Below are 24415 nucleotides of genomic sequence, written 5' to 3'. Positions count from 1 at the left end.
GGATAATAGATAGAATCAAACGGGTCAGATTTTTATGCACACCCTTAGTTAAACCCAAGACTTTCACCTCATTATGATATTTACGAACAGGAAGTATAAAGATCTTAGTAGTAAAAAATCTTACATTGACAAACATCAAAATCAACATGAAATATAATTGACCACCAAGGTGGTAGGAGTTAAATAGCATCTTGCACAATTGAGCTCTCAAGACACACAATTGTTTCCTTGCGTCCCGGGAAAGAGAAGGAGATAAGATCCGGCCAAAAGGATTTTTGATCATGGTGTAAAAAAGAGAATAAGAACAATCAGATTGGAATGCATGGATTTGTTTAATTACGGGCCAAAAGACAAAAAGTTGTTTTTATTGCTTACATATGCGCTCCCATAATAATATACACACAAACAAATCTACAGAATGTAAGTTTATCGTTCTTCACGTCGAACTGCATTTGGACTAGCCATCAGGTCCATCATCATCTTTTCTGGTGAATCTTCCCAGCTCGCAAACGTTTTCAAATCAACCTAAAACCACCTCGAACCTCAGGTCAGCATCTGAATCATTGAAAGTATAACCACAAGATAACATTGACTTTAAAGGAAACTTTACCTTTCGCCTTTGCTCAGTGAAAAGCGCCTCTCTGTTCCTGTATGAGTCTTGTATTTCCTTCGCTTTCTTACCACCCAATCCCCACACTTCCACGTCAAGCACTGATGCTTCAGTAGGAAGATAACCCTGAAGAAAGATAATCAAAGACCTCAACAATGAGATCGAAAAAATATCATAAAAGATAATAGATAGTATCATCTTGTTAATGCGCAATTCCTATTATCAGACATCTTCAAAGCGGAACTTCAGTGCAGGTTATAAAACCATTGTTGTTTGGTTAATTGAGTTATGGACATTTAAGTCACTATTTTGTGTCAAAAACATCAAAATTCCTACAATTTGGTTATCTGAAATCTCTCATGCACCCAACTCAACCACAAATGTGACACAGTGCCACTTGCCTTACACATAAACACCACGAACACCACCTTACAAATGAACACCATGAACTCAACCATAAATGTGATATCAAGATGTTCAAGGATATCTTAAAGACTAACTACCATCAAATCCAACTTTTCCAATGGCAGACTCAGGGGAAACTGGGGGGGCAAAGAATAATTTTAATTTTACTGGGGACAAATGGTCAATTATATAAGAATAACTCAAACATTCCAATATTTATAGAATTTCAATATTTCCCAAATTGTGGGCTCAATTGACTCCGCATGTTACCTGATCGGGAAATAAAGAACCATGTTGGTACGTTTTATCAGCAGCATGATGTTGTATAGTAACCTTCGCAAAGTCCTCATCAATGAATATTCTTTCATGCCCAACAGTTCCTCCAAATGCAATACCAACAGGCTTTGGGTGTGGCTCATACGCTCTAGCAGCAGGATGCAAGTGACTATACAGGTAATTCTGCTCCTTTCCTGTCAATAAGGGCTATGATTTAAATATGGACATACTAAAGGATTACATCTTGCTTATAAAGTTCTTTAGATCTCATGTTCACATACCAGATGCTGAGAACACATGGAAGACTGGGAATATAGAATATAGACAGCCCCCACTCCCATAAAATGCATCTCTGTTTTCAAACCCCTGTTGTGTGAGTGCCCCTATTATCCATTTCCTGCTGCTCTCACTAGATTCACCTGAGGTGGCCGAAAGCAACAGTAGCAGCGGTCCATGATACCCGTCAACATTTGACCAAAATCTATTCAGCCCTTTCCCATGAGCATATGACCTGTGAAGCAGTGACAGTAATCAGACAATCAGTCCCCAACTCACATAACAAGTGAAGCATCAGGTCAAGGCATATCCAATTTATATCATCATCACGGAAGTAAGATTCAATTACAAAATTAGTTCGGCAGCAGGTATCATAATAAATTAACATGTATATTCCAACTGAAGGTTTGCTCTTAGTACTCACGGAGACCAGCTACATCACCACTTCCGAAAACAACAGGATTCACTCTTCACAGTAACATTCTCAATATAACATGCCATATAATAATCCAAGGCAAGTTCTTTGTAAATTAATGGTCAAGATTTAACACAAAAACATAACGATAACTGTGAATCAAACGAAGCATTACCAGATATGTACATCAATCATGATGTGTGAGTAAGCACAATTCACAAATGTACGGAAAATGAGATAGATCCATCAACGCACGCAAGAAAAACAGATAATGAAATAGAATCAGAAACCAAAATCATGCAAATTTATAATTTCTTGGAAATATTCAATACTTTAAGCCACTTCTGGAAATAAAGGCCGCCACGCCATAGAGACTTCAAGAATCATTTCATGGACAAAAAATAGTAAAGCAGAAGTGTCCCTCCCTGCTCATTCAGAGTTAATATAAGTTTGGGGGAGTAGGATAACAAAAAAACACATCCAACGTTGATTTACATTACTGCAAGTCAATTAAAGGGCAAACTCTCAAGATTTCTTTCAAGCATCAAACAAATCAAAGACAAATAAGATGTCCAAAACAGAGTTATAGATATCGATGACGAACCGATAAAGAAGGCTTTCCTCTATCACATCAGTATTGCTAGAAAAGCATATTCTCAACATCTCCTCACTTATGCTACTTCTTTGGGAAAGAGAGATAGCCCATGCCCGTCCACGTGTCAGAAGATGATATTCCCATGCCGTATCAGAAGAGGTTCCGACAACCATCGTAACTGAAGTTTCTGTTCCACTAGGCTGCTGGGAACAAGAATATAACTTTATCAAACAAGTCCTGAACAGACTCGAATAATATTCAGTCACATGCAACCAGAGATTAACATGGAGAAAAATAAGTAAAGACAATTTCAAGGACACCAGAAATTGGCCTGGACACATCTTTCAGCTATGCACGTACCAAATGCTTGAACTAACACAACAATAGCATTCTAATTTTTAGAGATAAACTACCTACATGGCTCATCGAAACATCAGGTTTTCAAAAATGATTTGATTAAGGATACACTTGAGCTTACAGTCTTCACTAGTAAGAAGAAAGTTCATCAACAGATTCATCTGTGGCTAACCATGATCTTCAAGCTATAGCTCATATAGTCCTGGAATCTTAATAAATTCAAAACAGTCGTTCATTCGCTCCTCACTCCCAGTAGCAGATCAGATTATTGTACACTGATAGGTTATTTTAACAACACTTCGTAGCAAATATGTTTCTTACCGGTTCCATGTATCAGAACCTACAGCCGTCCAAGTAATACTGTCTAAAACAAAAAGAAGCAAACAATATTGAGTTTTGAGATGATTATTTAAAGGGAGATATGCATAATTGGGAGCCAAAGTTACTCCAATGATTCTGTATGTTGTATGTCTTATGTTTGTCTTCTGCTACCAATAAGAAAAACATAAATTTTTGAGGCATTTTTACCACAAGAGAACATATAATAAGCCAATGTCTAAAGAAGACCCATCCAGGCTAAGAAAGCCAAATAAAAGCAACCTTACCTGTGAAGGAAGTGCTTATTACAAGCTTGCTTAGGCATTCTTATATGAGAAATATATGATTCTAATTCGGGAAGTCTCTATGAAAGAGGAGGACAGGATGTTCTAAGGATGATTTTCTGTGGGTTCAAAGCATATTAAGACAAGGCACCCCACTATTCCCCAGTGGTTAATCGGTCATTTTGTTAGCTCCACAGGAAAGGAGGAAAGGATTTTATATTCTAGACTCCTAGACACAGAATTAACAAAACCATGTACCAAAGAAACTGAAAGTTTTAAGTTTTTGGAGTTATAGATGATTGTCAAATTACAATCTTAATTTTGTTCACAACTTTTAATATATCATGGTCACAAGGATCCAATGACGAGAAAATCGAAGAATGAGTTGTTAATGTCACAGCTTCCGTTCTTAATACTGTACTTAGAACTCAAAGGACCTAAGAGAAAATGCTTATGTGAGCACTGAGAAGCTGTCACTTGTAGATATGGCCTGAAGCTTGGGGATGAGAAATCAATCAAGTATTTAGTAGTTCTTTAACTTCTTCGCTGAAAATGGAAAAAAAAAAAAGATGGTCTAGAAAGCTTAGCGACCAGTCTGTCTCAATCTGTTCCTCATGCACAATTATATACAAAATCAGAAGTATCCAAGGAAGAACCAAAGAATCCTGGTAACCAGTGTTGCTCTTATCTGAATGGCCGCAAAAATGTGGTAAGGTTTTCTGTATTTAGGATCCAAGGATACTGTAGTCAACTTTTTCATATGCCCAAAAGATTATGTAGGTAGGGGTATTATTTGAGCCGAACAACTCATACTTCACTCAGTCAAAACTCGAATCGCTACAACTAGAGAGCTTAGCATCCCTTCCCAACCCTGACCTAACTTAAGTATTATTCAAAAAAGGACAGCACCTGCTTCCCCTCCCCCTCTCCCCTCTTTCCAAATCCTCTATAATACGCATAAACATGAGTAGATCAATCACTTTCACACTGCCCCATGATCCCCCCCACCCGCCAAAACCTGGCTTCTTGTTGTCTTTCCAGTTGCAAAACTTTACACACATAAAAGCACATACAAACCCAGAAGTACTCTCTTAAAACACTGAGAACACATACATGATACATGTACAACCCTTACAGCCACGTATTATAATAATAAAAGAGATATAATAAACCCTCACGCAAAATCACAAGGTCCATTCAATTAGGCTGTAAGAGTTCTTCAAAGACGTATTACTAAAAAAACATATGAAGCCCATCAAATCCTCCATGTCCTATGCAAACCTTGAATATTATCTGCTTCGACTAAAATGTCATAACCTTGTGCTATGAAGCTACTTCAGCCAGGAAAAACAATCGGAACAAACTCTAAGATCAATATACTATCTACAACATGCAAAACCTTACCCCTAGAGACCATTGATTTAGGACTAACGGTGAGGAAGCAAAATATACATGAAGCTAAACCAGATTCCATTAAAATTTTAAATACAGCAAACTCAAACAGGATAGCAATTGAAAACAAAAAAAAATGGTCATTTTCCAATACCTCAAAAATTGCTGCTCTAAATCTGGAATTAATGAAATTTGAAAAGCATTCTGTAAAAAAAACTCAGGCAGGATAGCAATAGAAAAGAAAAAAAAAATATTGATTTCAAATACCTCAAAAGTTGCTGCCTTTAGTCTGGAATTAATAAAATTTGAAAAGCATTCTGCAAGATTGGGCACTGTTCTTATGGCCCACGTATGTATCTTTCCAACACTAAGTTCAGCTTCAAGATGACAAACATCAGTATTCCATACATCAACATCATTATCATTGTCCATGCACGAAACAACAGCTGACACTATCAGATGGTTAAGATCAGGAATGTTTGCATGCTCACTTTCCATGGCACACTTTGAACTCCTTGAATTCCAGGACATTATCCAACATACCCAAATAATCATCCCCAACTCGCCAGGTGATATTGATCCACTTGTCTTGCTATCAGCTTCATCCGAATCAAATTGTAAATTCATTGGACACCCAGCTCTCTCAGCAGATAAAGCAAGAGCCCTTAACAAAGTATTCAACAGGGACGAAGCCGACATCCTCCCACAGCCTTTAACATACCCTCTTACAAACTCTGTCCAAGTAATCCCTCCTTTCTGGGGTACAAAAAGCGTATCGGTTATAGAAGCAGCAATCTGATCCAGAAATCCCTGGAAGCAATCTGGCAAATCGACCCCTTCGCAGCTTATGCTGGTATACTTTAGAGAAAAGCATTGCTGGAAACATATTCAATAGGAAAAGGAAAAGACAAACAAGTAAACCACCCACTCACCAGAAAAGAGAATTGGGAAAACAGAACAGACATATTAGTAAATCACAAAACAAACATGAGCATAGCATCGATCTACCCGTATTCCAAAAAAAAGTACCATATTTTCATTTAGAGCATGTTTGGTTCAAATTATGAAATGGAAACGGAATGGAATCAAATAGAGGAGTGAATGGTAACAAAACTTCTCACCTTTATTGGGTTTTTGGTTCAAGCTTTGAAATGCAAAGGGAAAAGCAACCATTACCATCAACAAATGGGTTTTGTTACTTAGAGGGGGAAAGGGAAGGTAACAGTCGAGAGCCAGAGGCATTCATTACCACCAAGTAATAGTAACGGATTAAGGAGAGGTTGAACCAAACAAGAAGAAAGGGAGTAGGTATTTGATTCAGTTTCTAAGAGCCAAAAATGTTGAACCAAACATGCGCTTAGTACATTCCCCATCTACATTTCATCTATCACATTAGTTTATGGAACTAAGATATAAAATCTGGTGGATGCAACCATATCTGAAAAATTATGTGCTAGCCATACAATATCTCACAATAGTTTACCCCCACAACTAGAGCTGGCAATCACTAAGACGACCTGATAGCATAACTCGAACCCAACCCAGTTACCCGAATTGCCGGCCCTAAATTAATCACAACCAACTGACCCTTGCATAAATCTTTTTATTCATGCATAAATTCCCTTTATTGCTGCCTTGTTGTTCATTTAGACTCACATGATTTTTTGACAACACTCCTAAGAAATTTGACAAGAACCCATTATAGCAATTAAGATATACTTAAAAAACCTTCATTTAGAATTGATGAAATTTACAGCTTTGAGCAGCAAAAAATAGATGGAAACATACAAACAATGATCTTAGTTTGCATAACAAAGAAAAAATCCTAGCAAATACATCGATCAACAACACTAATATGGACAAAAATCAATCAATTGTCAACCATAACAAAAGCCCAAAACAAAAACAACAACAAAGAATTAAACTTTATACAATAGAATATCAAATAAGGTGATAATGAAGAGTGAACAAAGAGGAGAGAGAAAATAATGGTCATTGAATCAAACCTGAAGAGAAGTGAGAGGGATAGAGTTGGAGAGAGGATCAGCGAGTTTAGGGAAAGAATTATGAAGCAAAGGAAGAGCGCCTACTGAAGTTGCTTGGCTCTCTAATTCTCTCTCCTCAATTGATGATGCTGTTTCGGTTGAGTTTGCTTGCCCCATTTTTGGCCTTGCTTTTTCTCTGTTGTTGTTGTTGTTGTTGTGTTGTTGTTGTTGTTGTTGTTGTTGTTGTTGTTCTGGAAGTTAAACTACGTGGTTGGGGACTCTGTCAAGGCGCCACATACGCAGCATCATAGTTTGTCCGTTTATTGGTTTTACTTCTACGCGCAACACTTTGGTGTGCTGTACAACTCACAGCCTCAGTATTTGTCGAATGTCTGTTGATCAACAAGAAAGGGTACTTTAGATGTCTAGCGTATAGCTTGCCGACTTCATTCGACTTAACTGACCCTAATTTCATCCTAACCTGACCCAATTCGACTTGAGGAATTGAACACCCAAATTTAATTTGCACCTGATCTGAACTCAGTCTCAAACTCTAATTGTTGTCTGAACTCAAATTCTAATCGTTGATCTGAACCCAACTTGTAACTGAATTGATTCGAAAATTGTTGATTAGAACCAAATCTGAAGTGAAACGAGCTAACCCGAGACAGACTTAATCCGACCTAATCTCAACTTGATTCCATAACATCCTTCGAATATATAAACTTCCTCTGTTTTTTTTTATAATTGCACCATTTCCTTTTTGATATTATTCATCACTCAACATTGTTAACATTTCTCGCATCATTATATAAGAAAAAAATATATAGTCGATTGGAATTTTGTTAGATTCATCTCAATGCAAAGATTTCAAATATCAATTTTATTTATATGCAATTAGAGATATTGACGTATAAAGAAGCGTCTCACAAATGTAAAAAAAAAAAAACAAAATGACGCAAGTAAAAAGATGGAGGAAGTAATTAATGGCGTTTAGGCCAATTTCTAATTATGTTGGAAAAAGTGATGTTGAAGATAGGGTTTAATAAGAACTGGGTTCGGCGTATTGTGAACTATTTCAGGCCTTCCATGGTTGAGGTGTTGGAAACATTGAAGAGGATAGAAATTAAAAAGTGCTGAATATGAAGCTCGTAAGGAAGAAGAAAAGGAAGAGAATATTTTTTGGCGTTTTGATGATTTTTTTTATGTCCATCATACAAAACCGTTACTCTTGGTAGCGGTTCTTCCTAATTGAACCGCTATTCTACGAGGCGGTTTTATATTTTTCATTTGGCTATTTAATTGTGGTAAACTGTGACTCCTAGTAGCGCTTTTGTATGAAGAAAATAAAAAAAATATTTTATCTGCATCCACGCTGAAGTGGATGGTATGTAGAGAATTAAATTCAAATTTGGTGCATAGAGGGTATTAACTCCTTTTGACAATATCTAGGGAAAAAAAATCAGATATATATCACGACTGTTTAACGCATACGAGATACGATTCAATATCGATGATATCTCGTTTACATTAATGCCCTTTGACTTACAAAATCTCTAACTGTCTCTATATCAACTTTTACCATTTCCTAGGATATCTCGTATACAAATGCGTGAGTGCAAATTAATGAGGGAAAGTTTGACTGTTGACGCATTTACCCAAATTTTCTCTTTCCCAGAACCCAGTTTCTAAATCCCATTATGGTCTGTTTGGATAGTAGCATTTCATTTCAAATGATGGAATTGGTCCACATATTGTGTTTGGATAATCTAAGTATTTGGAGTTGTATTTGCTACAATTTTATGCCTTTAAAATTATAAGCACGTTTTTTAGGATTTGATATCCCTTCTCAAATCCACATATTTAAAATCCAGCCACACTATCTCTTCATCATGTAAATCTCTCATTCCTTCTATCTATCGTCTTTCCCCTTTCTCTCTCCTAAACCTAGATCACCATTAAAGCTCTATTAAGTTTTGATTTTTAGTTAAAAATTACTGATGAATTCATGATGGCGATGAAACAGATTAAAAGGAAAAGGAAATCAGTAGATGATAAATCTTTTTTTTTTGTTTACAAAGATAGAAAAATCGAAAGTTGCAAGATTCTTCATTTCTTCTTTTGTTGGGATGAAAAAAACTGCTTTTTGAGAAAAGTGGAAGGAGGAAGGAACTCAGTGAAATAGAGGAGCTTGAAGGAGGAAAGAGATGACAAAAGATGGGGTTCTTTTTCATTTTTTATAAAATGATGAATTTAAAATTCTTGTTTTATTTTCCCAAACAGATGATTTAGATTTGAATGTGAGGGTTTGAAATTAAGCATTTGAAATGAATGTATTCAATTCAAACACTAGCTTGTAGTACTTCTTAGTTCTTATCAGGATTGTTTGTGATTTGGCATTTCCAAGTCAGTTAACTTGCGCCCTTGCAACCAAATTATAGCTTATGAAATACTTTATACTAGTAGCAAGATGAGAGGGAGCATGATGAAGTTGTTTATAATGGTGTTTCTTTTATTGAATTCATCAGTAGTGTTTTCTCAGCTCTCTTCTTCAACACAAAAAATCTACCATATGATCAACCTCTTTCAGCTCCTCCCTCCTAGAGAAATATGACCCATTTTATATTACCTTGGATCTCACTATATCATGTGAAAAACTAGATTTCGAAGACATCCTCAGATATAGATACCATCTTTTCTCTGTAATTTTTCAGCTATCAATTTAGTTTTGCACCTCTTCAATACTTCTAGTAACACATACACTACTTCAGTGTGATTCATAAAGCATACCATCTACTTCTCCAACTTGTTATATGTTTCTCCTTTTCGTTATTTTTATGAGTAATGTCTGTTATGAGATATATATGTCACCATATTTCAAAGACATTATCAAACATATATAGATACCATCTCCTTCTCTAACTAGTTCTTAGGTGGGGGACTGGGGGTTGTGAACTTAATGTGGCGGTAGCCATTGAAGTCGGGCTAATGCATATCACTATGGAAATAATTGACAACATGAAGTTGTTCAATCAATTAGGGGCAAAGGTGAATTAACATAGTACTTTGGGGAAATTGTCAATGATATTTTGGTGTTGACAGGGTTGTTTTCTTACAATAGTTACTCCCATGTGAAAAATAAGAATAATCAAGTTGCTTATAATCTAGCTTGATGGAAAATAACTCTAGGCATGAAATGCATGGTTGGATCGATTGAGAATCCAAAGTTTTGTAATGGTTGATATTTTTGAGAGTAATGAATAAATTAAGCTCTAGTTATTTTCTCGTCAAAAAGAAAAACTCAAAGTACATAAATATTGTCAAACTACAAAGTGTGTAAATTTAAAATAAAAAATCGAGGGAGTACATAGAAAAGGAAATTTTGTTATTTCGAATACAGTAAAATGAAAACCTATTTTTTAAGAAAAGTGATCAAATTAAAAGGGTAAGCATGTAAAGTAATTTTGATATGAATCGAGCAATGGTGAATCCCTACCCGACATTACGCGTTCCTATTAATATCCTCTCACATGGCAATAAAACCACTAATTAATGAGCGTTTTTAAGGTGATGAACAACTAAATTAATTAGCAATTTTACTACTCAAATTGCTTTGCTCTCTGATTCTCTCTCCTCAATTGGTGATGCTATTTCGATTGAGTTTGCTTGCCCAATTTTTTTGGTGTTGCTTTTTCTCTCCTGTTGATGCCTCATGTTGGCCACTCGTAATCAAAGCGGATTTTGCATGGACCGGTAGCGAGCTCGTGTTAAAAACAGGCCACCATATTTTTTTACAATTGTGGCACGTTTGTAACTCGCTCGTAGACCAATGGACCCACTTTAGGCTGGCCCATCAATGGACCGGGTTTGGCCGCCCATGAGCCATCCTGACCCACTGTCAGGTCTAGCTGGATGCTGGATGTTGGCTACGTAAAATGTGGGCGGTTAGTATAGCACTTTGTATTATCAGTTGTTGTTTGATTGTTGGTTGTTTATAGATGAGTTTGGTAATATAAAGTTCAATGGATCTTGAGATGGCTTACTTTATTGAATTGAAATCGTTCATCTCTTACATTCCTCCCTTAAAAAGATCTATAATTCGAAGACGATTATTAAATTCCAATTTACAAATAGTACCGCTTATGATCAACTTCGAGTATAATCTCTTTGCATCATTCTTGATGGAGGGTTAGTTGATGTTTAATTAGTTGCTAAGGTGAGAAGACTTGATTGATCATCTAGACTGGCAAATTTGTAAGACAAATTTCTCTAATCTGCAATCCTCTACTATAAAACATTTACATTATAGGCAGGTATTTAGTAAAATTAGTTGTTGTTGGTCAATATAAAAAAGTAAATACTTAATATATATTTTTTTATAAGGTAAGAAAAAGGGATTCTAGGAGACCTCATCACGAGGGGAACTCTAAAAGTCATTTACAAGAATGGAATGAAGGGCTGAATTAGTACAAGGAATAATAGACTCAACTAAATGTCCTACATTAGCTATCCAATCTGCAGTTTTGTTTGCTTCTCAATAGACATAATGGATCTGATAGGATTGAAATTGTTGAAGTAGAGCATGTAAGTCCTCGATGATAAGTTGTATCTGCCAAGGGACCTTCCAAAATTTTTTAACCGCATTGATTACGAGAAGATTGTCACCTTCGATGTGGATATTCTGGATGCCATGATTCAAAGCCAAAAGAAGACCCTTCTGAAGACCCTTCTAAAGAGCAGTAGCCTCGGCCACGAACACTAGAGTGATTCCTATATTGCAAGAGGTGGCATGGATGAGTTCACCTTTATTATTGCGTAGAATAACACCCCCTCCCCCCCCAGCAGCTGAGTTATTTGAGACCAAGCCGTCGAAGTTGAGTTTGTAGTGGGATAGACATGGAGGATCCCAAACGACTTGAATGATAGAATTCAATATAAAAACCTAGTAAAAATCATATTTTACTTTTGGATGAAAATCTCGATTTTTGGCTATCTAGAAAGATCATTTACCACACTTTTTGATTGTTTAAAATGAAAAAGTTAAAAGTTAAAAGTGAATAATACATATGTATGACCATTATGTAAAGGAAGAAATATTATACTTCCATTACGACATCATAGTTCCATTACAATTTAAATGAATAACTCAAAAATGCCTAAGCTTTCAAGTAATTTATCAAACGATGAGACTATAAAGAGGTATCACTTCTTTATCATGACAATCTCAAATTATTTGCAACACTACTAATTTTGGCATTGAGTATTTTCTAACTCTCTTCTCTTATTTGCTCTCCATTGTTAACCTATTTTCTCTCTCCTCTTTGTTCCTTTGTTTTCGTCTTTTTCTACATGGTTTACCTCTTTTTTCTCTCCTCGATCTTTAACAATTTTTGTCCCTTTTCCTTCTCTCATAATCCCTCCTAACCAAACAAGGGAAACCTTCAAGACTCTTCTCTCCTTCCCCTTCCCTCCCCTCCCCTCCCCTTCCCTTCCCTTCTCTTCCCTTCCCTCCCCTTCTTTTTTTTTTTCCTAAAAGCTTATCAAAGCGCACTATAAATATTTCATTCCAAAAATGAAACACAATTGAGAATTTTTTGAAAACTGGATATATTACTATTTCATGACCTAACATGAAGGTTCACAATGATCTTTAGTTAATAGTGCTAACTGTATATTTTTCTAAATTAAAGGCTAGTAGTTAGGTTTTAATGATATAAATAAGGAGAATGGTTTATGTTTCACGTAGAATTCGACTTTTTTTTTTTGGGAGCCTGCATTAACGACATTAAAAGTGTCCTTAAAAGAAGAATAAGAATGAGGCAAATGATTGTTAGTATTTAATCAATGAATTTTGAAAGTGAACAATATTTTTTTATATCCATATGAAAATATCTAAAACATCCATGAATCAAAATCATCTCTTCTTTTAAAAAGAGTTGTATTTAGAGGTCGTTTTCACTATCTTCTTAATTGGTTCAATCACTCATTAATCCATTACCATTACTTGATGATAATGTATCTCCTCAATATTTACCTTCCCTTCCCCCTCAAGTAACAAAATCCATTACTTATCTAGTGGTAATGGTTACCATTCCTTGGCTTGAACTTAACACTCAATAAAAGTAGCAGTTTTTTGTTATCATGCTCCTCATCTATCTGTGTCATTTCACTTTCCACTACTCTCTTGAATCAAACGACTCCTTAGTCTATAAAAAGAAGATTAAAAATAATTGATTGTCGAAATTAAATCTACTACATGTTAAAAAAAATATCAACTGTAATTCGACTAAAAATGGGGTTTTTTTTGCTAGAGAAATATTCAGTGATATTGAAATACTCCAAAATTAACGAATATCATATGGTAAAATATAAATATTTTTACTCACGTCCGATTTAAATTTCAATATAAATTATTATTGGAGAGTATTTTCTGAATTATGGAAAAAAAATACTTGTGAAGTAGTTTAACTAGTTCGCGCGAAAATTTATTGTAAAGTTGGGTGTACCATGATCATGGTGTATCCAAGACTATCATTTACTAATTGCTTATTTGAAATTATCCAAATGAGCAAAATTCTGGGTGTACCATGATCATGGTGTATCCAAGACTATCTTTTACTAATTGCTTATTTGAAATTATCCAAATGAGCAAAATTCTACTTATTTCTAATCACTTATTAAAATTTGCCCAAATGAGCAAACTTTCTGAAATGGCAAACACTTCAACTGAGCATAAGAGGATGCTCATTTGAAACTGCAATACTTATTCCAAATGTGAAAATAAGTCCACCATTCATGAACTTTGAAACTTCAATGTTTGTTTTTGCCATTGATGAAGACCAACTTTCTCAAATCATGTTTTATAATATATTAATTTGATAGGCCATGATGATAGAGAAACCAGGAAAGAAAGAAATTTGAAGGTGAGAAACAATGGAGGAAAGAGAAATTTTGAGGTAAGAGAAAGAATGAAGGTGAGATAAATCTTTAAACCATCGATTCTTAAATCATCTTTTGTAGATCATTAATTAATTCCACCCTTGAATTTTTTTGGAACTCTAATGTTGATTATCAAATATGAAATTAAATCATCCATTGATGTATTTCATAGCTCCAATATTTGATTTTGTTGTTAGTATTAATTTTAATGTAAATTTGGAGGACAGAGAGAGAAATAATGTAGGAGAAATTTAGAGGTAAGAGAAACACTGGAGAAGGGAGAAAAATGGAGGTAAGAGAAACAATAAATGAAAAGAGGGATAAAAAAAGATGAGGAAATAAGATAGAGAAATAAGCAAATTAGAAATGGGTAAAATATAGCTCCTTTGGAACATTAATTACAAATTTTTCCTGGATGTACCATGAACATGATACACTCAAGCATGTCCATCTTGGAGATTTATGATGCCCTGTTCTAAAATGAAAATTGAGCCGTTTCTTTTTCGTTAGTGAGAAAAAAGACCATCATCTTCCATAAAGGATATGTTAGAGTATATATGTAAATATAGAATATTTTCATGATCCTTGTATTTAGGAATGTGCATAATTAGTTCCTAAGAATTAGCATAATTAGTTGCTAAGTGTTAGCTGTATGTTTGGTATATATGTTGAGTTTGTAATCTTAATTAATCAGGGAATTAATCTACTTTCATGGTATCAGATTTGCTAGGGTTATTTTCCTATCACTCTTCCGCCGTGCCCTAGCCATACACCCAGCCCACGGCCTTCTTCTCCTCGCCGGCAGCCATGACCGGTGGATCTTCTTCTTCGTCTCCTCTCTCTTCCTCTCCCTCTTCATCTCCTTCTTTCTCTTCTCTTTCTAGTTCGAACATTCGTCATAATGTTCCTATTATATTAGACATGGAAAATGTACAATATTCCACGTGGGCGGAATTATTCAAAATCCATGCTCGTTCGAGTAGGGTGATTCATCACATCATTCCCTCCTCTACCACCACCGTTCCTTCTACTGATGCAGAGAAGGACGAATGGTCCACCATTGATGCTACGGTGCTGAAATGGATTTATGCCACCATTTCCGAGGACCTTCTTAATACCATCCTTGAGCCTGATTCAACGGCACAAGCCGCGTGGGAACGACTCCGAGATATTTTTCAGGATAATAAATCATCTCGTGCCGTCACTCTTGAACAAGAATTTTCTAATACTGTTATGGAGGATTTTTCGAATGCTTCATCTTATTGTCAACGTTTAAAAATGTTGGCTGACCAATTGAAAAATGTTGGGGCTCCGGTTTCAAATAACCGCCTTGTTTTACAGATGGTGGCCGGTCTCACTGAAGCCTACAATGGTCTTGGGACATTACTTCGTCAAAGTGACCCTCTTCCTCCTTTCTATCAAGCAAGATCCATGCTTGTGCTTGAAGAAGCGGGGTTAGCCAAGAAAGCGGCTCTGGGCTCGTCTACTGCCATGGTTGCTTCTCAATCTGACCCGGCAAATACCTCTCAAAATCGCCCGTCTCAAGGAGGTAGGCGTCCCTCTCAAAATAAGAAAAAAAATTCCCCGTCTCGCGGGGGTGGCAGTGGTGGTGGCCGGCAGTCCTCCGGCGGTGGTGGCCGGGGCTCCGGTGGTGGTGGCCGTGGTGGCGGTCCCCCGCGTGGTCCACCGCAGCAACAGTGGGCTGCATTCCCACAGCAGCCGTGGCTGTCCCAGCAGCAATGGGGGGGGGCGTGGCCTCCTTACTCACCTTGGGCCTATCCCCCCTGTCCATACCCAACCAACTCTTGGGCCAGGCCAACATACCGCAGCCAGCAAGGTACTTCCAGCATTCTGGGTGCTGGGCCACGTCCCCAGGCGCATGTAGCTGATGCACAGCCGGTTCCCACGGATATTGAAGCTGCCATGCATACTCTTGGGCTCAATCCTCAAGATCCGAATTGGTATATGGATACCGGGGCCACTTCCCATATGACTTCTTCCCAAGGTAACTTTAATTCTTATTTTAATTCGAGCACTTTAAATGGTATTGTAGTCGGAAATGGCCAAAGTATTCCAATTTGTGGTTATGGTGATTCTTATTTATCCTCTCCCCACCCTCCTTTAGCTCTCAAAAATGTTCTCCATGCTCCTAAGCTTATTAAAAATTTAATATCCGTTCGTAAATTCACCACTGATAATTATGTGTCTGTTGAATTTGATCCTTTTGGGTTTTCTGTGAAGGATTTTCGGACGGGGAGACCACTCATGAGATGTGAGAGTCAGGGTACCCTCTATCCTATCACCACTCCTCACCACCAAGCCAATATCCATTCAACTTTTGCTGCTCTTGCCCCTTCTTTGTGGCATGCTCGGTTAGGGCATCCGGGATCTTCTATTTTGGCTTCTCTTAGGCAAAAACATCTTATTCAATGTAATAAATTGGACAATGTAGACATGTGTCCTTCTTGTCCACTTGGCAAACATGTGAAATTACCATTTACTAGTTCTACTTCTAGTACTTTGATGCCTTTTGATATTATCCATTGTGATCTTTGGACATCTCCCGTTTTGAGTACTATGGGCCATCGTTATTATCTTGTTGTGTTGGATGATTATACTAACTATGTGTGGACTTTTCCCATGTCTAAAAATCACAAGTTTACTCTATTTTTTTACAATTTAGAGCATTTATCCGCACACAATTTGAACGGGATATTAAAAATATACAATGTGATAATGGTAGGGAATTTGATAATGCACCTTTTTGGGATTTTTGTCATACTAATGGACTCTCATTTCGTCTCTCATGTCCTTATACTTCTTCTCAAAATGGTAAAGCAGAACGAAAAATCCGTACGATTAACAATGTTGTTCGTACTCTTCTTGCTCACTCCTCTCTTCCCTACACATTTTGGCATCATGCCCTTCACATGGCCACATATCTCCTTAACATTCTTCCCAATAAGATGTATGCCTATCATTCTCCACTTCAGATTCTCTACAATAAAGAGCCCTCTTATGATCATATTCGTGTGTTTGGATGTCTATGTTATCCCCTCTATCCCTCTCAAACCATTCATAAACTCCAAGCTCGTTCCACTCCATGTGTCTTTTTGGGTTATCCCTCTAATCACCGGGGGTACAAATGTTATGATCCATCTTCCCGAAAAATCATAATAAGTAGACATGTAATTTTTGATGAGACCAAATTTCCCTTTGCATCTCTTCATTCTCCTTCCTCTACTTATTATGATTGCTTTCAACCCCTCTCTGTGTTGGACTTACCTCCTGTCCCCTCCCCACAAAACTCGGCCCAGCTCCCCCCTAGACCTTCTGGCCCAATTCGGTGTGGCGCGTCTGTGGCGTCCCCCCAGCCCATCTCCTCTTCTTCTACCGCGTCCCACACTGACGCTAGCCCAGGCGTGCCAGCCTCGGCCCAGCCAGCCAGCCCATCTCCTACGGTCTCCCCGCCCAGTCGCCCTTCGGCTGTCCGCGGTCCACAAACACAGGCCCATCACCCCACAAATATCCCTCCTTCTCCTCCCCCCACTCTTGGTTCAAGGCCCGTCACTCGAAGTCAACATGGAATCACTAAACCCAAACAGATTTTTTCGCTAATCACCCATGATGACCGGTCCCCTCTTCCCAAAAATCCCGTGTCGGCCCTCCGTGACCCAAATTGGAAATTGGCTATGGATGATGAATTTAATGCTCTAATTAAAAATAAGACTTGGGAATTAGTGCCTCGTCCTCCTAATGCTAATATTATTCGTTCTATGTGGATATTTGCTCATAAAGAAAAATCTGATGGCTCTTTTGAGAGGTATAAAGCTCGTCTTGTAGGTGATGGCAAAACTCAACAGGTTGGCATTGACTGTGGCGAAACTTTTAGTCCTGTGGTCAAGTCTAACACCATCCGTACTGTGCTTAGCTTGGCTCTCTCCAAAGGGTGGCCTTTGCATCAATTGGATGTGAAGAATGCCTTTTTACATGGTGATTTAAATGAGACCGTCTACATGCATCAACCTATGGGCTATAGGGATTCACAGTTCCCTGATCATGTCTGCCTCCTGAAAAAGTCTTTATATGGCCTCAAACAAGCTCCTAGGGCTTGGTATCGCAGGTTTGCTGATTATGTTGCCAAGATTGGGTTCATCAATAGCAAGTGTGATAACTCTCTTTTCATTTATAAGCGGGGTAATGATGTGGCTTATTTGCTTCTATATGTGGATGACATTATTCTTACTGCTTCATCTACTGTGCTTCGTCAGTCTATTATGACCCTCCTTGGATCTGAGTTTGCTATGAAAGACCTGGGTTTGTTGCATTATTTTTTGGGTATTGCTGTGACCCGTCATGCAGGTGGCTTGTTTCTATCTCAAAGTAAGTATGCAGAGGATATTATTGAGCGTGCTGGTATGTCTACTTGCAAACCTTGTGCTACTCCGGTTGATACTAAACCTAAGCTCAGCGCCACTTCTGAGCACCCTTACAGTGATCCATCTCTTTATCGGAGTCTTGCTGGAGCATTGCAGTATCTCACATTTTCTCGCCCTGATATCTCCTATGCAGTCCAGCAAGTGTGCCTTTTTATGCATAATCCTATGGAGGAACATATGCAGGCTCTCAAACGTATTATTCGGTATGTCAAGGGCACACTCACCCATGGTCTCCACTTGTCTCCCTCCTCCACCTCCACACTTATCTCCTATACTGACGCTGATTGGGGTGGTTGTCCTGACACCCGCCGTTCCACATCTGGTTATTGTGTGTTTTTGGGAGACAACTTGATTTCATGGTCGTCAAAACGACAAACTACTCTCTCTCGATCTAGCGCCGAATCCGAGTATCGGGGGGTGGCAAATGTTGTTTCCGAATCATGTTGGCTACGTAATCTCCTATTGGAACTACATTGTCCCATCCGCAAAGCTACTTTGGTATATTGTGATAATGTGAGTGCTATCTATTTATCCGGCAACCCAGCACAAACGTACTAAACACATTGAAATGGATATTCATTTCGTCCGTGAGAAGGTTGCCCGTGGTGAAGTTCGGGTTTTACATGTTCCATCCAGACATCAGATAGCTGACATCTTTACCAAGGGTCTTCCTTTGGTCCTTTTTGATGATTTTAGGGCCAGTCTCAGCGTCCATCCTCCTCCCGCTTCAACTGAGGGGGTGTGTTAGAGTATATATGTAAATATAGAATATTTTCATGATCCTTGTATTTAGGAATGTGCATAATTAGTTCCTAAGAATTAGCATAATTAGTTGCTAAGTGTTAGCTGTATGTTTGGTATATATGTTGAGTTTGTAATCTTAATTAATCAGGGAATTAATCTACTTTCAGGATAGAGAGAATTGATACTAATTGATGGATTTGTTTTATTTTTATAATTATGACAAAGAATTGGTGACGATATTAGATGGAAGAAGTTAGAAAGTTAAAGATTCGGAAGGTTAGGTAGGTGATAGCATAAATTATGGAGTTCGGATAATGGAGATGTGGTGCGTTTGTCATTACGCTTTACAAAGCATAAAACTTTTTCAAATTGGCTATTGTTTGCACACTCGCAACTAAGGTCCTGCAATCAGGTATACCATGTATGTACTCCTAATTCGCCATAAATTGTCCCGTTTTGGATTTAATCTCAAATATGCATATGCTGATATGCATGCTTTTCCAAAAATAGTTTCTAGTTTAAAAATATTTACAATCTATTATTATATTATAAATTGATTTTCACAAGCTATTTCACCTATTCTCATCCCAAACTCTCGATTGTATGCAGTCATCGTTTTAAACCTATTTAAATGGTATTTAAATGATCTAATTTACATTTTGTGTCAAAAAAAAAAATGACATTATTCATGATGAAAATATCATATTTTGGAAAAAACTTGGGCTTGATACAATTTCTAGAAAAACATATCTATAAGTAGGATTGTTTTGATTTAACTTGGTTTAGAGATTCATTTATGGAAACATAATTAAATTAAAGTAAGAATTTTTCAGGTGGGTTCATTATCCCACAAAATAAAAAAAATCTATCTCATGATCACAACCTTTACAAGCAAAAAAGATAAGCCTACTTTACCTTAACCGACTGCATACCATGTGTCCTACATCATCAACCGTTGATTACTTACCATTAAATTCCCTATAGACCAATCAAAACCACAAGATCACATCAAGAATTCAAGATGTGCTTTTTCTTACATCTTCACAATAGATACCCACCACAGAGAATCATCTCTTCATTATTAATCACAAATATCACAGCTTACAACCGACAACTACCATATGTCACAAAGTTTTATTACTCACGAGATGCCTTAATTTCATTTGATAATCAACTTGTTTAGATTTAGTCAAGAAGAAAAAAACAATTCTATTTCCCATAATTTGACTAATTTGTCAACTGACTCACTCACTTCACTAACTCTAGATCTCTTCTTTACTCCCAAAAAAAAAAACACAGATTTTCTCTCCTGAGAAGAAGAAAAATGGGGGCAGTTTCACTGAAAATAGGGGATGGAACAGCAAGATTTAGAAGAGCAACAATGTGGACATCAGCAGTTAATGGATTGATGCTTTTCTCAGTTCTTACCACAAATCTGTTTGCACTTTATGCTTTCACTTACAACCCTAACAAAAGCAATGAAAATCACCAAAACCCACTTCACCAATCTCAAAAAAACATGTCTTTAATCTCAGAACAAGTTTCTCTCATCATGAAAGAGATTGAATCTTCCCAAAAAAAACTTACCCAGATGGAAAAAGAGCTTCTTGGATATGAAACCATTGATGTTTCAAAACCCAATACACCAAATGAGCTTAAACTCTTCTTGCAAAGACATTCTTTACCTTTAGGAAAAGATTCAAAAACTGGGATCACTCAAATGGTGGCTTCTGTGGGTCATACTTGCAGCAAATCTATGGATATGCTGTCTCAATTCATGAATTACAAGGTCAATGGTCAATGCCCAGATGATGTGAGTGTTGCACAGAAGTTGATTTCAAAAGGGTGTGAGCCTTTGCCAAGAAGAAGGTGTTTTGCAAAGACAATTCCTAAGGTAGGGAATCTGTATCCTTTTCCTGCTTCACTTTGGAAAACTGTTAGTGATAAGATTGTTAGTTGGAGTGGACTTGGTTGTAAGAATTTTACATGTTTAAATGGTAAGAAATTGGGTAGAGATTGTGTTGGTTGCTTTGATTTGAGTAATGGGAATGAGAATCAGAGGTTTGTTAAGGGTAAAGGAAAGAATGATTTTGTAATTGATGATGTTTTAGGTATGGGAGTTGAAGGGATTAGGATAGGACTTGATATTGCTGGTGGGTCTGGAACTTTTGCTGCTAGAATGGCTGAAAAGAATGTAACTGTGATCACTCAAACTTTGAATATCGAATCGCCATCTAATGATTTCATTGCTGCTAGGGGATTGTTTCCTTTGTTTATGAGTTTGGATCATAGGTTCCCTTTTTATGATAATGTGTTTGATTTGGTTCATGCTGGAAGTGCATTGGATGTTGGAGGGAAGCCTGAGAAGCTCGAGTTTTTGATGTTCGATATTGATCGAGTTTTGAGGGCTGGGGGGTTGTTCTGGTTGGACAACTTCTATTGTGCTACTGATGACAAGAAGAGGGATCTAACAAGGTTGATTGAGAAATTTGGGTATAAGAAGCTGAAATGGGTTGTAGGAGAGAAAACAATGTCAGGAAAATCTGAGTTGTATTTGTCAGCTGTTTTAGAGAAGCCTGTTAGAGCGTAATTTTACAACAAGTTCAAATGATCACTGATAGGTAAGAAGAACATCAGTTTTTCAGCATAGTTCACAACAAAATTCATGTGAGCATGTCTTATAGTTTTCTCAAGAAATATTTGATTTGAATGTCTAATAAAGTGGAGAAGTAAGAAATGTAGTTATTGCTTCTCATGTATGTCAATTGTTATAGAAGAGGATTAGAAGTTATTTACAATGCAAGTAGGATATATATATTTTCTAAGGTATTCTTGTTTCGAAATGGTTACATACTTAGAAACTAGTGAAGTTTCATTCAATGTAGGCGTTCATTTTATACTAGTGACTTGTAATGGCGTTGGATCTGATTTCATTCATACCCCTTGTCCCTTGATAATACCAATTTGCTTGCTAACCCGTCTCTAGGTACTGCAGAAGATATGGCTTTGTGCCTGTTGTACCACATGCACTGCGTTACGGTAGGTTTAGTGTTTTTTACTATGATCGATGCATCTCGCAGCTCTTTGCTTGTTGAAGTGAGAACACACTTGATGAATAAGTGCAACATATTAAGCACACTTATTAAAAGGAGAGGGGATAAAGTAATGCGAGCACAAATTTTTTTTTACTAAACCGTGATATGTTGCACTTACTTTGAGACGTACGAATAAGGAAAAGATTGCCTCATTATGGAATGGGGACAGTACTTGGGACAACCATCTTAAAAGAACAAGGGTTCACTGATAGTGGTAGTGCTGGTAGATTTGTTGAATTATCTTAGTCTGTGAAGCAGGAGTATTACTGAAAATCAAGGATCAGCTACATGTATGCTATATATTAGATTTTCTTGTGTGCTATGTATTTTATTTTCAATTTTTCATAAGTTTTAGTCATGATCAATATCTAAAATTTGCTACAAGATCACTGAAATGCTGGCTATCTAAGTTATGGGCACTTCAGAAGCAGTTACTTTTGAGTTTCGAACACTTCTTTAACGTTCAAGAAAAGTTCAGGCCTTAGAAAGATTTTAGGCTCCCAGTTTTTCGCCCTTTTCATTGTGGTAGTTTTCTCTTGTACCTCAGTCTTCTTCTGTTGAATAACAGGTAATTTTGTAACTCTGCTCTTATGTTTTTTTTTTCTCGAAATGAAGAAATTAGCTACCTGTGAATTACAAGAATTATGGAAATCTACAATGAGCAGTCTGTCTTGCACCTACTTGGTTCTTTTCTGTCTATGGAATTTGATTTGGAATAGTCTGATAAAAACACTTCTCTGAAGACTGAAGTTGATTTGAAGTTATTCGAGAACGTATCAGACTTAACGTGATTTGAAGCAATGTTTGAATATGTTGCAAAGCAAAATGATCTTGCTTACATGTGTAGCCTATATTGTATAGTTTGTGTGATTTCTGTTACTTGTGACAAATGCTTTGTTAACTAGTTACTTTGTAGTCTTAACTATTTCTTAAGGTCCTTTTTGTTTATCAATTTTCTGGGTAATCAGTGCTTCAGGGGACTTCTCTACTGAATCACATAACTTACAAGGCTTCGTATCTTCTATGCTTTGCTTGATGAGCAGCATAAGCGCCTCATAGCCCGAGAGATCTTGGGCGAGGTGGATAAAACCCTCGGAATAAGTTCGGGAAAAAGTGAGTTTAGTTTAGCAATATTACTTGCATATAGCTTAGATAAGTTATAAGAACAATAAGTTAAGACTTCCCAACTTCATCCAATCAAGTGAGCAAAAAATTACTGGTTTATCATTTGGTTAAGTGTCGAGCAAGATATGACACCTAAAACTAGAGCTGGCCATGGGCCGGGCCGGCACGGCACGACACGATTTGAGCCCAGCCCAGCACGAGCCCGCTATGAGCACGGCACGAGTGGTGGGCCGTGGGCCATGCATGAACAACATTCTAAAAGTTTGGCACGAACCCGGCACGAGCGCGACGGGTCGGCCCACAAGTTGGCACGCTTATTTTGGTTAAAATTTCATAATATAAATTAAAATTTGTATAAGACACGATGGTACGGCACGAGCCGGCCCGGCACGACACGTGGGCCGGGTCGTGCATGGGCCTTAGATTTTACAACTTGGCACGAGCATTTCTTGGCCCGTTTTGGCACGGCACGTTGTGGCACAAGGCATGCGGCCTTGGCACGTGGGCCGTCCCGGCACGGCCCGTGGCCACCTCTACCTGAAACTACATTACTTTTGAAACATACATCTCATCTCATATTATGTTAAATGGGCCTTGTCTGGATTGCACCTACTACGGTGGAGTGTAAATCCACTTTACAAGGTCAAGGAGGTTCCCACAATCCCACCTCAAAATCATACCGTTTTAAAGGGAGTAGCCCTTAGTCAAGGTGGATATATTAATTCCAAATCCATTAATTGTGGACAACACTTCCACAAATCTGTGGGTTTGTTCATAGTTGTTAAGAGTATAACCCACATGTGAGTTAGGATATCGTTCACCACATTAAAAAATTAGAGAGAGACGATTAACATAAAGATTGATGGGTTACTACATAGATCACCAATTGATTTGAAAATTTGATTAAAAACGATCCTAAATGTTGGACATCTTCTCTAATCAATACCAACTTTTAATAAGTTAACAATAGACCTAACTTTGATACATGTTACCTGCTGCTGCTGCAACAGGTAAAAAAGACCACTGGAGTCCCATATGACTTTTAGGCTATGTTTAGTTCACCTGAAATTTTCTGATCTGAACTTATTTTTTCTGATCTGATCTATTTACAAGATCTTATCTTTTATAAAATATATTATTACTATTATATTATTAATTTG

At 37.3% G+C, this 24415-nt stretch overlaps 2 protein-coding genes across 3 annotated transcripts; one reads left to right on the top strand and one right to left on the bottom strand.

Moving 5' to 3' along the window:
• Positions 1–311: 311 nt before the first annotated feature.
• LOC104905777 (hypothetical protein) lies at positions 312–7191 on the bottom strand. 2 transcript variants are annotated; one of them, XM_010694411.4, is made up of 7 exons: positions 6935–7191; positions 5196–5804; positions 2587–2780; positions 1573–1802; positions 1286–1485; positions 611–736; positions 312–525 (listed from the first exon to the last, which is right to left on the bottom strand). In XM_010694411.4, the coding sequence occupies exons 1-7, from the start codon at positions 7088–7090 to the stop codon at positions 427–429; spliced, it is 1614 nt and encodes a 537-aa protein (XP_010692713.1). In that variant the 5' UTR covers positions 7091–7191; the 3' UTR covers positions 312–426. The 2 variants fall into 2 exon arrangements, with proteins under 2 accessions (XP_010692713.1, XP_010692714.1); XM_010694412.4 differs by having other exon boundaries at positions 2587–2777; positions 6935–7189.
• A 12960-nt stretch (positions 7192–20151) lies between these two features.
• On the top strand, positions 20152–21972 carry LOC104905778 (hypothetical protein). The gene has a single exon (XM_010694413.4). It carries the CDS (start codon positions 20360–20362, stop codon positions 21623–21625), a length of 1266 nt encoding a protein of 421 aa, XP_010692715.1. The 5' UTR covers positions 20152–20359; the 3' UTR covers positions 21626–21972.
• The last annotated feature ends 2443 nt before the right edge of the window (positions 21973–24415 follow it).

The sequence above is a fragment of the Beta vulgaris genome, chromosome 1 (genome assembly GCF_026745355.1).
Source record: "Beta vulgaris subsp. vulgaris cultivar EL10 chromosome 1, EL10.2, whole genome shotgun sequence".
NCBI lineage: Eukaryota > Viridiplantae > Streptophyta > Magnoliopsida > Caryophyllales > Amaranthaceae > Beta > Beta vulgaris.
This window is presented reverse-complemented; position numbering and strand designations above follow the sequence as displayed.

What these genes read in the sequence shown, in the direction of transcription:
- LOC104905777 (XM_010694411.4), bottom strand. Translation starts at nt 7,090, where the DNA reads ATGGGGCAAGCAAACTCAACCGAAACAGCATCATCAATTGAGGAGAGA. An exon ending in TAAAGGCAGCAACTTTTGAG is followed by an intron (nt 2,781 to 5,195) that starts GTATTTGAAATC and finishes TCTTGTTCCCAG; the next exon opens with CAGCCTAGTGGAACAGAAAC. An exon ending in GAGGAAAGCCTTCTTTATCG is followed by an intron (nt 1,803 to 2,586) that starts GTTCGTCATCGA and finishes ACTGCTTCACAG; the next exon opens with GTCATATGCTCATGGGAAAG.
- LOC104905778 (XM_010694413.4), top strand. Translation starts at nt 20,360, where the DNA reads ATGGGGGCAGTTTCACTGAAAATAGGGGATGGAACAGCAAGATTTAGA.